The sequence below is a fragment of the Rhinolophus sinicus genome, chromosome 15 (assembly GCF_057876585.1).
Source record: "Rhinolophus sinicus isolate RSI-liver-muscle chromosome 15, RSI-T2T, whole genome shotgun sequence".
Classification (NCBI taxonomy): domain Eukaryota; kingdom Metazoa; phylum Chordata; class Mammalia; order Chiroptera; family Rhinolophidae; genus Rhinolophus; species Rhinolophus sinicus.
This window is the reverse complement of record NC_142515.1, coordinates 95,442,745-95,455,288: the sequence shown is the minus strand read 5'-3', so window position 1 is coordinate 95,455,288 and position 12,544 is coordinate 95,442,745. Positions and strand designations below refer to the sequence as shown.

General features: G+C 52.4%; 1 protein-coding gene across 8 annotated transcripts in view; it reads left to right on the top strand.

Moving 5' to 3' along the window:
- Positions 1 to 12,368, top strand: part of DOCK6 (dedicator of cytokinesis 6) — a 40,659-nt gene extending 28,291 nt beyond the window's left edge. For 6 of the 8 annotated variants that reach the window (XM_019744903.3, XM_019744902.3, XM_074338161.2 and 3 more), the window contains 20 exons: positions 1,914 to 2,074; positions 2,225 to 2,407; positions 3,192 to 3,318; positions 3,645 to 3,729; positions 3,877 to 3,973; positions 4,108 to 4,242; positions 4,525 to 4,677; positions 4,816 to 4,974; positions 5,099 to 5,199; positions 6,279 to 6,471; positions 6,552 to 6,695; positions 8,437 to 8,568; positions 8,663 to 8,677; positions 9,893 to 10,018; positions 10,117 to 10,206; positions 10,520 to 10,756; positions 11,078 to 11,221; positions 11,304 to 11,410; positions 11,581 to 11,742; positions 12,120 to 12,368. In XM_019744903.3, coding sequence (XP_019600462.2) covers positions 1,914 to 2,074; positions 2,225 to 2,407; positions 3,192 to 3,318; positions 3,645 to 3,729; positions 3,877 to 3,973; positions 4,108 to 4,242; positions 4,525 to 4,677; positions 4,816 to 4,974; positions 5,099 to 5,199; positions 6,279 to 6,471; positions 6,552 to 6,695; positions 8,437 to 8,568; positions 8,663 to 8,677; positions 9,893 to 10,018; positions 10,117 to 10,206; positions 10,520 to 10,756; positions 11,078 to 11,221; positions 11,304 to 11,410; positions 11,581 to 11,742; positions 12,120 to 12,162 — 2,594 coding nt within the window. In that variant the 3' untranslated portion in view covers positions 12,163 to 12,368. The remainder of the gene's footprint in view (positions 1 to 1,913; positions 2,075 to 2,224; positions 2,408 to 3,191; positions 3,319 to 3,644; positions 3,730 to 3,876; positions 3,974 to 4,107; positions 4,243 to 4,524; positions 4,678 to 4,815; positions 4,975 to 5,098; positions 5,200 to 6,278; positions 6,472 to 6,551; positions 6,696 to 8,436; positions 8,569 to 8,662; positions 8,678 to 9,892; positions 10,019 to 10,116; positions 10,207 to 10,519; positions 10,757 to 11,077; positions 11,222 to 11,303; positions 11,411 to 11,580; positions 11,743 to 12,119) is intronic. The other 2 variants (XM_019744904.3, XM_074338162.2) reach the window with 2 other exon arrangements.
- The last annotated feature ends 176 nt before the right edge of the window (positions 12,369 to 12,544 follow it).

Here is a 12,544-nt window from a genome sequence, read left to right as displayed (position 1 = left end):
GTTTCTCACTTGTAAAATGAGGACAGTGGTAGCACCAACTATTTCCTATAGTTATATGAAAATTTGGGGAGCTGTAGCACTGGGATATTGTCAGCCTACAATAAATGGGAGATATTATAACATGTATTTATCTTCTAAGAGAGGATGTGAGGAGGGAAGGTGGGGAACATCAGGGTGAGAAGGCAGTGGAGCCCTGTGTTCATTCAGTCACTCATGTGCACATTCATTGGCACTACTGAGGGACACACATACAGTGGTACATACAGTGGTTAAAAGCACAGACTGGGGATTTGTAGGTTGATCCCCTTCATCATTTAGAGGAAATTCTCCGTTATCACTTTTTTTTTCTTTTTTTAAATATTTATTGGGGAATATTGGGGGACAGTGTGTTTCTCCAGGGCCCATCAGCTCCAAGTTGTTGTCCTTCAGTCTAGATGTAGTGGGGGGCAGCTCAGCTCCAGGTCCAGTTGCCGTTTTCAATCTTTAGTTGCAGAGGGCACAGCCCACCATCCCATGTGGGAATTGAACCAGCAACCTTGTTGTTGAGAGCTCGCGCTCTCACCAACTGAGCCATCCAGCTGCACCTCAGTTGTTATCTCTTGAGTTTTTTTCCTGCCTCATTTTCTCACCTCTTTCCTTCTGGGACTCCAATTACACGTATGTTAGACCTTTTGATCATGTCACACATGCATGCTATGCTCTGTTGTTTTCCATTCTTTTTTCTCTGTGTGCTTCACTTGGGAAATTTTCTGTTCACCTGTCTTTGAGTTCACGACTTCTGTCTTCTGTTGTGTCCAGGCCTCTATCAACCCCATCCATTGAGTTCTGAATTTCAGACATATTTTTCAGTTGGAAAATGTCTATTTAATCCTTTTTTTTGTAGATTCCAATTCGCTGTTGAAATTCTTCTTTTTATCCATTTTGTTCTATCTTTTCTGCTACTTTTTCTTTTAAAGTCTTTGTTTCCTAACTTTTGGTCATCTAAGTACATGCTTCTGTTGTCTCTCTTTCTCTCTTACCAGTCGTATTTTCCTGCCTCTTCACATGTCTTGTAACTTTTTATTGTATTTTGGACATTGTTGGTAAAAGAACCATCTGAACTGAAGAAATGTCATCTTTCTCTAGTGAGAGTCTTTCTTTCCCTCTCTTAGGCAGATGGGTTAGGGAGCTGATCACCTCACTGCAATGAGAAACTGAGCTCGGTTAAGCTGGATTGGAGCTATAGTCAGACTCAGTCGACCTTTTGTTTTAAGAATCTCTAGGGTGCGACCTCTTCTGTATTTGTTGGCTGCTCCTCTCTTTTGTGAGACTTTTTTTGGGAGGAGGGGTACTCTCTTAAGAGCATAGATTTTAGAATCAGACGGTTTAGGTTACAATACTAGCTTTACCATTTACCTACCTGCTGTGTGACCTCAGGCAAATAACTCAACCTCTCTGTGCCTCAGTTTCCTCGTCTATAAAGTAAGGGATTATAAAAGTACTTATTGCATATTGTTGTTTTGAAGATTAAGAGTTAATATCTTTTAAATTAGAATAGTACCTGGCACATAGGAGATGCTTTGTAAGTGGCAATTGATGCTCTAATAGCAGCAGCAGCATATATTATTGTTGTGATTGTCATCACCATCATCATCTTTACAATTACTACTCCTGTGGGCTAGGGACATGTTCTAAGTGTTGAGTATATAGCAGTGGCCAGAGCAGATATAGTCCAGTCCTTTGTGGACACAATGAATGTATCTAATTACAAGTATAATAAGTGAGCTCTAGGAATAGATAACTGGAGACTCCACCCTGGTCTGAGGGGATTGATATCAGGGAAGACTTCCATGATGAGGTGACCTTTGAGCTAAAATTTGAGACGGAGGGACAGCACTTACCAAGGGCTGTCTCTCCCCCTCCTCTCCTTCCAGAGGGCCCAGGTCAACGGTCAAGACTGGCCTCAATGCTTGACTCAGACACAGAAGGAGAAGGGGACATTGGAGGCACCATCAACCCCTCAGTGGCCATGGCCATTGCTGGTGGCCCCCTGGCCCCTGGCTCCCGGGCCAGCATCTCCCAGGGCCCAGCAACGGTGAGTACAGGGCCGGTCCTCAGAGACACCATCCAACCTGGCAATAGAAGTTATGTAACAAGATTCAAATCAGCTAGTTCTTATCTCACATGGAGAAAATGAAAATCAACTCTGTCCCTTCTGAGCGCCCTGTCCCCTCTCTGGCCTCAGGGTTCTCGCTCAGGCTGTCCCCTCTCTGCCGAGTCCAGCCGGACCCTGCTGGTGTGTGTGCTGTGGGTACTAAAGAATGCAGAGCCAGCCCTGCTGCAGCACTGGGCTGCCGACCTGTCCCCCCCTCAACTGGGTCGTCTCTTGGACTTGCTGTACCTCTGCCTGGCTGCCTTCGAGTACAAGGTTTGGTAGGGTGGGCAGGGGACTCGGGTGTAGAGGGCAGGCTAAGTATGCATACAGGACCCTTGGTGCTGTGGGCTGGGCATGAATGGGCCTGCGCCAGTTCCTGAGAGTAAAGGGGTGGCTTGTTTCTGTGCTGAGGCAAAGAGACTGTTTCTGTGCTGGGAAGATTGTCTTCAAGAGTAGAATTTGGAAGGTGCCAAGACTTTGCAGTAAAGACGAAAGCTGGGCCGGCCCGGTGGCTCAGGCGGTTGGAGCTTCATGCTCCTAATGCTGAAGGGTACTGGTTCGATTCCCACATGGGCCAGTGGGCTCTCAACCACAAGGTTGCCGGTTCGACTCCTCAACAAGGGATGGTGGGCCTCTGCAACTAAGATTGAACATGGCACCTTGAGCTGAGCTGCCGCTGAGCTCCCGGATGGCTCAGTTGGTTGGAGTGTGTCCTCTCAACCACAAGGTTGTTGGTCGACTCTTGTAAGGGATGGTGGGCTGTGCCCCCTGCAACTAGCAATGGCAACTGGACCTGGAGTTGAGCTGCGCCCTCCACATCTAAGATTGAAAGGACAACAACTTGACTTGGAAAAAGTCCTGGAAGTACACACTGTTCCCCAATAAAGTCCTGTTCCCCTTTCCCAATAAAAATTGAAGAAGAAAAAAATAGGAAAGCTGTGTCTTCAAGCACAGAGTCCCAGAAGTTAGAAAGGGCCTGAATAAGCAGGACCAGGTTAGCCCAGGTTCTCACGAAAAAGGGCAGAGTCAACCTGGAGCCTGTTCTCTGCCCTCCTAGGGGAAAAAGGCCTTTGAGCGCATCAATAGCCTCACATTCAAGAAGTCCCTGGACATGAAGGCTCGATTGGAAGAAGCCATCTTGGGCACCATTGGAGCACGACAGGAGATGGTGCGACGGAGCCGTGGTGAGTAGATGTACCCTACAAATGTCCCCCCAGCTGCTCTCACTCTGTGTCCGAGGGGCCCCAAGAGGGCCCATCCCTACCTCTCCGTCTGACACTCTTTTCCCAGAAAGACATCCATGTGTCATCCCCATACACATGGGTGGCTGTGTCCCATCTGTTCTCACATGTCATTCATATCTAACCGTGCATACATTTAGTGAGCACCCACGTTACCCAGTGTCCTCATGGGTCATCCCACCTGTGTATCTTTGTGCCTATTTACTTCTCATGGTCACGTGTGTCCTTATGTTTTTGCACATCTGTGAACATGCGCCTATGCATCTCAGAGAGGAGCCCATTTGGGAACCAGGAGAACGTACGCTGGCGGAAGAACATCACGCACTGGAGACAAACCTCAGACCGTGTGGATAAGTGGGTGTGGGCCGGAAGTAGTTCCCTAGGGTTAGACCAGTTTGTAGAGAACCGGTGCCTCAGGGGCAGCTGAGGGCCTGAAAGAGCTCAGTCATGGGGTGGGGTCTGGCCCTGAGAGGCTCCCCAAGTCCCTCCTCTTCCCTCCAGGACCAAGGAAGAAATGGAACATGAGGCCTTGGTGGATGGGAACCTGGCCACCGAGGTGAGCCTGGTGGTTCTGGACACGCTGGAGATCATCGTACAGGTTGGTGTTGATTCAGCAGCTCCCTGACCTCTGACCCCACCCCAATGCCTTGTGATCTCTGACTCCAGACTCCCTCTCCTTCCCTGACCCCATAGTTATCCTAGTTCCTAACAGTTGGATTTCTGACCCCGCAGACCGTGATGCTGTCAGAGGCCCGGGAGAGTGTCTTGGGTGCAGTATTGAAGGTCGTGTTGTATAGTCTGGGCAGTGCCCAGAGTGCCCTCTTCTTGCAGCATGGCCTGGCCACACAGCGGGCCCTTGTGTCCAAGGTGAGCACCACTCAGCAGCTACAGCTCTTAGAGTCATAGTCGCTGCCCAGTCTGTGTGATCAGCAACTCCATGAGGCAGAGACTCCTTAGCCACAGTTTTCAGAGAGAACTGAGGATCAGAGTGGCAAAGTCACTCACTCAGTATCACACAGCAATGACTTAACAGAGTCTGACTGCAAAGCTTGCTGTGCACTGCCAAAGAAGGCGAAAGAGACAGGTGCCCCTGCCCAAGTGCTCATGGGCGGGGGTATGACTAGTGTCTGTCTCGGCCCTGGGGGACAGTTCCCGGAGCTGCTATTTGAAGAGGAGACAGAGCTGTGTGCCGACCTCTGCTTGAGGCTCCTGCGACACTGTGGCAGCCGCATTAGCACCATCCGCACACACGCCAGTGCCTCACTCTACCTCCTCATGCGCCAGAATTTCGAGATTGGCAATGTAAGTAGGAGCAGCCGACCAGGGGTTTGGTGCAATAGACTGAAGGCAGGCAAGGAGAGTGGTGAAGTCAGCAGGTCGAGCAGGCCCTGGTGGAGGCTTCGAGGCCCACAGGTATGCTTTCTCTCCCTGCCCCTGCAGAACTTTGCCCGTGTGAAGATGCAAGTGACCATGTCACTGTCATCCCTAGTGGGGACGACACAGAACTTCAGTGAGGAACACCTGCGACGGTCACTCAAGACCATCCTCACCTATGCCGAGGAGGAAGTTGGGCTGCGGGATAGCACTTTCGCCGAGCAGGTGACCCCACCAGGCTCTTGCCCCACCCTCGGCAACTCAAGGGTCTTTGCCTTGCCCTGCTTGACCCCTGACCCCACCACCTCGGCCCTGTCACTTCCCAATGAGGGCCACTGTCCCACTGCAGGTCCAGGACCTGATGTTCAACCTGCATATGATCCTGACAGACACAGTGAAGATGAAGGAGCATCAGGAGGACCCTGAGATGCTCATTGACCTCATGTACAGGTGAGACGGGCCGGGGGCCTTCGGCCACTTGTACCTGGACAGGTGGGGGGACAGGTGAGCAGATAGGGGAGGGCACAGGTAAGGTGCAGGCCTGTAAATGAACAAGTGAAAAAGGTGCCAGATGAACCTACAGAACAAAGAGAGGGGGACAGGTAGGAGAGACAGGTGAGGTGCTAACAATGGGTGAAGGAGTGACAGATCAGGAAAATAAGTGATTTTAAGGAGAAGTAAGGAAGTATAGTAAGAAACTGGGGAGTGGGACATGGGACAGGTGATACAGATAGGAAAGTTAGGGGGCCTACAGGAGGGATGGGCCTGCGGAGATAAGTGAAATGGTGCATGTGTGCAGGGGGGTTGGTGACTAGGGCATGGCCCAAGGTTCCACCAGTAAACAGGTAAGCAGGACAAATGAGAGAATGACACTTGTGGAAGTAGTGAAAGGATGAATAGGTGAAGGAGGGAGGTAAGGATGGAGCAGCGCTTGGATAAGTGAGGAGACAGGTGAATAGAAGAAGATGGGAGATGATGGACAGGCAAGGGAATAGGTGACAGACTGGATGGGTGAGATAGGTAAATGGGGTACAGGTGAGGAGATCGTCTGATCAGTGGGAGACAGGTAGAAGGACAAGTAAGAAAATGAGTGGAACAATAGGTGAGGAGACAGGTAAGGAGATGGACAGGTGGGATAGTGGCCAAAGGGATGGATAGGTAAGGAGCAGATGAAGGAATGGACAGGTAGGGAAATGGCTAAGGAAATGGACAGGTGAGACAGGTGAAAGGATGGAAGGTGGAACAGGTGAGGATACAAGTGAGGATGGACTGGTGAATGAGCTACAGGGGAGGGGAGGGACAGGTGAGTCAGGTGAAGGGATAGATAGGTGAGACAGGTGAAAGAGGAACAGATGAGGGGATAGACAGGTAAGGGAACAGGTGACCAATGGGGTACAGGTGAGGAGATTGGCTGGTCAGTGGAGCAGATGGGTAGGGTAACAAGTGAAGAGGATGGACAGGTGAGGGGTGGGCAGGGTGGGCAAGGTGAGTCCCCATCTTCCTCGTGTTCCCCCTCACCTGGGCACCAGGATTGCCCGGGGATACCAGGGCTCCCCAGACCTGCGGCTGACATGGCTGCAGAACATGGCAGGGAAGCACGCAGAGCTGGGCAACCACGCAGAGGCCGCACAGTGCATGGTGCACGCAGCTGCGCTGGTGGCTGAGTACCTCGCCCTCCTTGAGGACAGCCGCCACCTGCCTGTGGGCTGTGTTTCCTTCCAGGTGAGTGGCCAGAGGGATGGTGGGCTAAGGGGTGGACTCGTGTGGGGCAAGGACCAAACTGACACCACCTCCCACCCCAGAATATCTCATCCAACGTGCTGGAGGAGTCTGCCATCTCTGATGACATCCTGTCGCCTGACGAGGAGGGCTTCTGCTCTGGGAAGCACTTCACAGAACTGGGGCTGGTGGGGTTGCTGGAGCAGGCAGCAGCCTACTTCACTATGGTAAGGCCTGGGGCTGCTGCAGGACACAGGGCTTGGCTGGGTGGCGTCATAGATACCTACCTGCTCCTGGAGACTCGAAAAGAAGCTGCTGCCTGGACCTTTCCAGGTGGGGGATTTGCAGAAAATGGGGACCCTCAGAGGCCCTCATCACCTGCCTTTCTCCCCTTAAAGCCCTTGACACACAGCCTGGGTATAGTAAGCCTTCAACACATTTAGCTACTATTTTAAAAATGTTTTATTATAGAAAATTTCAAACACACGTAAAAGATACCCAGCACTCAAATTCATCAACCATCCATATTTACCGTATTATTTTATCTCCTCTTTGCGTCTAGCTTTTTTTTGGTTTTTGTTTTTTTAGGTTTTTGTGGGATTTTTTTGACATCTAAAAAGACAAGATCCCAGTTTTCACAAATTAATGAAACCTACATTGACCGTTTGGCTGGAGTCTTTATAAATCTTTGCTACTCAGTGTGGTCGGAGGACCAGCACTGTGGACATCAGCCAGAGTTTGTTAGAAATGCAGAGTCGTGGGCCCTCAGCCTTCTGAACCCTGCATTTTAACAGGATCTCAGATTCCTGTGCTTGTTGGAGTTGGAGAAGTTCCAGCTTAAAACATCCGATATCACACTGTCACACTCATGAGTACCTCTCGGTGCAGCTCCTGCTGACGAAGTCCCTTTTACACAACTCGTATCCCACATGACGAAGTTAACAGGAATTCTTAAATACCAGTCCATGCTTAGATTACCCTAATTATCTCAAAAAAAGTATTTTTTGCGGTTGGTTTGTTTGAATCAGAATCCATATAAGACCCAAAGTGGTTGTGCCTGCAAGTCTCTTAAGTCTCTTTTAATCATAAAAAGAACAAAGAGGGCCTCAGTTTCCCTTTTTACAGTAGGGGTTTTATGCATTTATTTTCCATTGTAGTAAAGGAGTTTCTTTTTTGCTTGTTTGTGTGAAAGCAATTGTTTTTTTCTGCATTTTACTTATTGGAGAGTAGGGCTTTGTTCCAGAGGGTTTACTGGCCTACACTGGGCTGGTTATGTCCCTGTGCTGCTGTTTGACCTGTTCTTCAGTTCCTATGTTTCTGGGAACTGGTAGTTACACTTGGGGTCCCACTCAGATTCAGGGTCAAGTTGTCCAGCGAGATTACTTTTCTGTGGTGCTGACCTCCCCCTGAGTGATGTTGTTTTCATTATTGTCACTTTGCTGGAGTCTCAGAGACAAAGGCCTCAGGGGAAGAAGCCAGAAGGTAAACACAGACCTTCTGGCAGTCAGTATATATCCCAGGCTGCCTACTGTGTGCCAGGTTTAACGCTGGCACCAGCTGGGAACAAGGGGCACCCACGAGCAGCCATTAGTGGTTAGGGAGGTCTTAGGCATCAGACCAGGGGTCTGGCATTCTGGTCCTTCCCCTAGGGGACCCCTCTATGTCTCTTGAGTTCAGTTCCCCTCTGAAAAATGAAAGGGAAAAAAAAGCACCTCCTCCTACTGATGAAGGAACACAGGTAAAGTGCAGATGTACACAGCACGTGGTCCATAGTAAATGTGGGGACCACAGAGGGTCTATAGGGGCTGAGTGGAAAAGCTGGTGGTGGGTGGTCAGGGTGGGCTTCCTGGAGGAGGTGATAGTGGATAGAGCCTTAGAGGGTGAGTGGAAACATGCGAAGGCTGTCCCAGGCGGGAGAGGACCAGGGAGGGTGCTGGAAATCCTGACTTGCTCCACTCCCACCCCCAGGGCGGGCTCTACGAGGCAGTGAATGAGGTATACAAGAACTTGATCCCTATCCTGGAAGCGCACCGCGACTACAAGAAGCTGGCTGCTGTGCACGGCAAACTGCAAGAGGCCTTCACCAAGATTATGCTCCAGGTGGGCCCAGATGCCCTCCCAGACCCTGCCCTTGGTCCTGCCCCCCCAGCCCCCCTTCCAGGCCTCAACTGACTTTGACTTCTTCCCCCCACAGAGCTCTGGCTGGGAGGTGAGTCAGCCTGGTGGCCATCTGCCTGTGGGGCCCCCAAGACGGCAGGTCCTCTGTAGTCAGACACAAACCACCAGGGGGCGCTGGAGGAGCATGGCTGCCTGGCCCGAGGTGCCGGGGCTTAGTGGGTGATGACGTACCCCCACTACTTCCCCTCAGATCCCCCTCCCTGGCCCAGATCTCCAGGGCAGCCTGTGACTCACCCAGCTGGGAGCTCTCCAGAGACACCCCTCCCTCGGGCAGGGCCAGCTCGGTCACTGCCTAGGAGGTGGGGCTCCAACTCCCTCTGTCTCTGTTTCTCATTGTCTCTGTCTGTCTCTTGGTCGCTTTCCCTCCATCTCTCCCTGTCTGTCTCTCTCCCTGTCTTGATCACTCCCTCTCTGTCTCTCTTGGTCTCTCCCTGTCTCCCTAACTTCCCCCAGGATCTCTGCTCCTCATTGCCATTTAATGTTCCCCTTCTCTAGCCTCTCCCCACTTGGGTCTATTTTTAGGCATCTCCTAGTTTGGGGAGAATTTTCTGGCCAAAGATGGCAAGAACCCAGTGCTGAGGCAGGCGGGCTGGGTGTGGGCTGGGTGGGGCGGGTAAGTCCCCTCCCTCCCTGGGTCTCTGGTCTCTGCCCCTGGGATGGTTCTCATGAGGCACCATAACCGGGACCCTGGAGGTTGGGGGCTCTGACCTTTGACCTCTCCCATGACTTTGTCTCTCTGCCCCTGTTCCCATCCCCATGTCCCGGTGCCTGCCCCGCTCTGTCCGGATATGTCTTGGTGAGTGAACATGGAGCCACCCCCTTCCTTTCTGGTTGAGTGGGGTCCCTCCTTCCAAACTTAGGGCTGGGGAGGGGAAGAATGCCCTGGAACAAGGAAGCCAGAACCTTGGTCCCAAGCATTTATTGAACATCTGCTGCATACCTAGCCTCATAGGTATTGAGAACACAGCTGTGAGCAATACAGCCCCAGTCCTCGTTTTATATTGGGATCTAGGGGCTGATATTAAATGAGGATGAAGATTTGGGGAAGGTGGGAGACAGAAACTGGGGAGAAAGAGCGAGGATATAGGCAGTTGGTGGTCATCTCGGTCCATGCCACTATATTCTCAGGGTCTCCCCTGCCCACGTCCGCCACTTGCATATGTGGGGCTCAAGGACCCGTATCTCTGGGGCAGGGGGACCTCCAGCGGGGGCTCCTAGGCAACAATGCCCCTTCCTACAGCCCCAGCGTGTGTTTGGAACGTACTTCCGTGTGGGTTTCTATGGTGCCCGTTTCGGTGACCTGGATGAACAGGAGTTTGTGTACAAGGAGCCGTCCATCACGAAGTTGGCTGAGATCTCACATCGGCTGGAGGCACGTCCTGGTGTGGGGGGGGTCGGTCGGGCATGAGGCTGCCCTGGGGCGGAGTGGGGGCTGTACCTCTGCAGCCTGAGTCAGCCCCGTGTCCCCAGGAGTTCTACACGGAGAGGTTTGGGGAGGATGTGGTCGAGATTATCAAAGATTCGAACCCCGTGGACAAGACCAAGCTCGACCCCCAGAAGGTGAGGGCTCCCGACCATCCCTGAAATCCTATATTTGGGGAGACTCCAAGTACTCTTTCCTGGAACCCTCAAATCCTATTTCTCTGGGAAACTCCAAAGTTTATCTCCTTCCGGGACCCCAAAATCCTTAACGTCAGAGAATTCCCAAACACCCAGATGTTAGGAGATCTGGGAACCCCAGATACAAAGTCCCCAGATCCATGGAGGCCCCAATTCCCTTTCTCCAGGGTTGGGGTCCCACTGGGAGTCCTGCAAGCCCTGGGGAGGGTATGTTGGAGCTGTGGGAACCTCACACCTAAGCTCCGTGCCCCAGGCTTACATCCAGATCACATATGTGGAACCACATTTCGATACCTATGAGCTCAAGGACCGGGTGACCTATTTCGACCGCAACTACGGGCTGCGCACCTTTCTGTTCTGCACGCCCTTCACACCTGATGGGCGTGCACACGGGGAGCTGCACGAACAGCACAAGCGCAAGACACTGCTGAGCACGGACCACGCCTTCCCCTACATCAAGACTCGCATCCACGTGTGCCACCGGGAGGAGGTGGGTGGGGGTCCCAGACCCTGATTGGGGAAGTGAGGGAACTCCAAACTCCAACCTCCAGACCTGAATCTGTAGCCTCAAATCTTTACCTCCAGACCCAACTGACACAAGGCTGGACCACAGCAAAACCAAAGGCCCCAGAGCCAGACAATGGCAGCTGAGCCAGGCTGTCCATCCTGCCAGATCCATGTAGGCAGACGCCCCCAGACACTGTTCATTACACAGCTGCTTGGATCCCCTCCCACCCCTGCTACCCTGGGCTGGCCTGGGTCAGGATATCTTCAGGCCCTAGCCAGTGCATGCCCCTTCCCGACCCTGCAGACAGTGTTGACGCCAGTGGAGGTGGCTATCGAGGACATGCAGAAGAAAACACGGGAGCTGGCCTTTGCCACCGAGCAGGACCCACCCGATGCCAAGATGCTGCAGATGGTGCTACAGGGCTCTGTGGGGCCCACTGTGAATCAGGCACGGCTGGTGGGGGATGCAGGCTTCCCGAAGACCCCCACGGGCCATGCAGACACCCTCACAAGTCCCTCTCTCTCCACAGGGTCCCCTAGAGGTAGCCCAAGTGTTTTTGGCGGAGATCCCAGAAGACCCAAAGCTCTTCAGGCATCACAACAAGCTGCGACTCTGTTTCAAGGACTTCTGCAAGAAGTATGCCTTACTTTGCTCATTAGAGCTCCTCCAACCCCCATCATGGCTCTCTGCCTACCTTAACCCCCATTCTAGCTCCTGACCCCACCTCAAGACTCCCCCACTTCTGGTCTTGCTTTCTCTCCTGAGTGCCAATCCCTGAGTACCTCCTGCCATCTGGCCCTCCTCAGGTGTGAGGATGCACTGCGGAAGAACAAGGCCCTGATTGGGCCGGACCAGAAGGAGTACCACCGTGAGCTGGAGCGCAATTACACCCGCCTGCGGGAGGCTCTGCAGCCCCTGCTCACCCAGCGCCTGCCCCAGCTACTGGCACCAACCACTGCCAGTCTCAGGTGCCTGACCCAGGCCCCCCACCCTAGAGAGGCCAAGAGGAGGCAGGCGCAGACAGGTCATGTGACTACTTGGACGTGTGCACAAATGCATGCTCTGGGCAGCCATTTCAGATCCTGGTGGGTCAGTTCCCAGACAAGTGACTTCATCTTTCTGAACCTTGGTTTCTGCATCTATAAAAATGGGCACATATCATCTTTCCAGTGGTGGGTTCCAAGAGAGAATCTGCGAATCTACAGCCAGATCAGAATAAATGTGAAAGGAGTAGAGAGGATTCTAGAAGGATCTCTGGAGAAAGAGGAGGAGGAGGGAGAAGGCTGGGAGCTCCATGAAGTTGGGGGCCTTGTGGCCATGTTGACCCACCTTATTCCTCCCCCAGGAACTCCTTGAACAGAGCAAGTTTCCGGAAGCCTGACCTCTGAGCCCACAGGGCCTGAAGGCACACCCAGAGAAACCAGCACCCTGGCCTCAGCTGTCTGTGCCTTTCTGGGAGTCTGTCCCACCACCCACTTGGCCGTGGGAGTGACCACATTGCAGGCAGAGCTGGGTCCATCACCTCTGTCTGTCTGTTCCTGTCTGTGCACTGATACTTCTTACCTTTTTTAATTTAAAATGTTTTTTATAAGCATCCTGTGTGGTGTGGTCCCTGGGGGCTGGGTCATGTGTGCAGTCTGAGACCCTGTTGGGTGCCAGGCACAGAAGTAACAACAGACGCAAATGTCTACCCTCGTAGGCCTGATGTTCTGGTGTGGGGAAGGCAACACACAAATGAAAATGTCACATGTGTACATGGGGAATAATAGT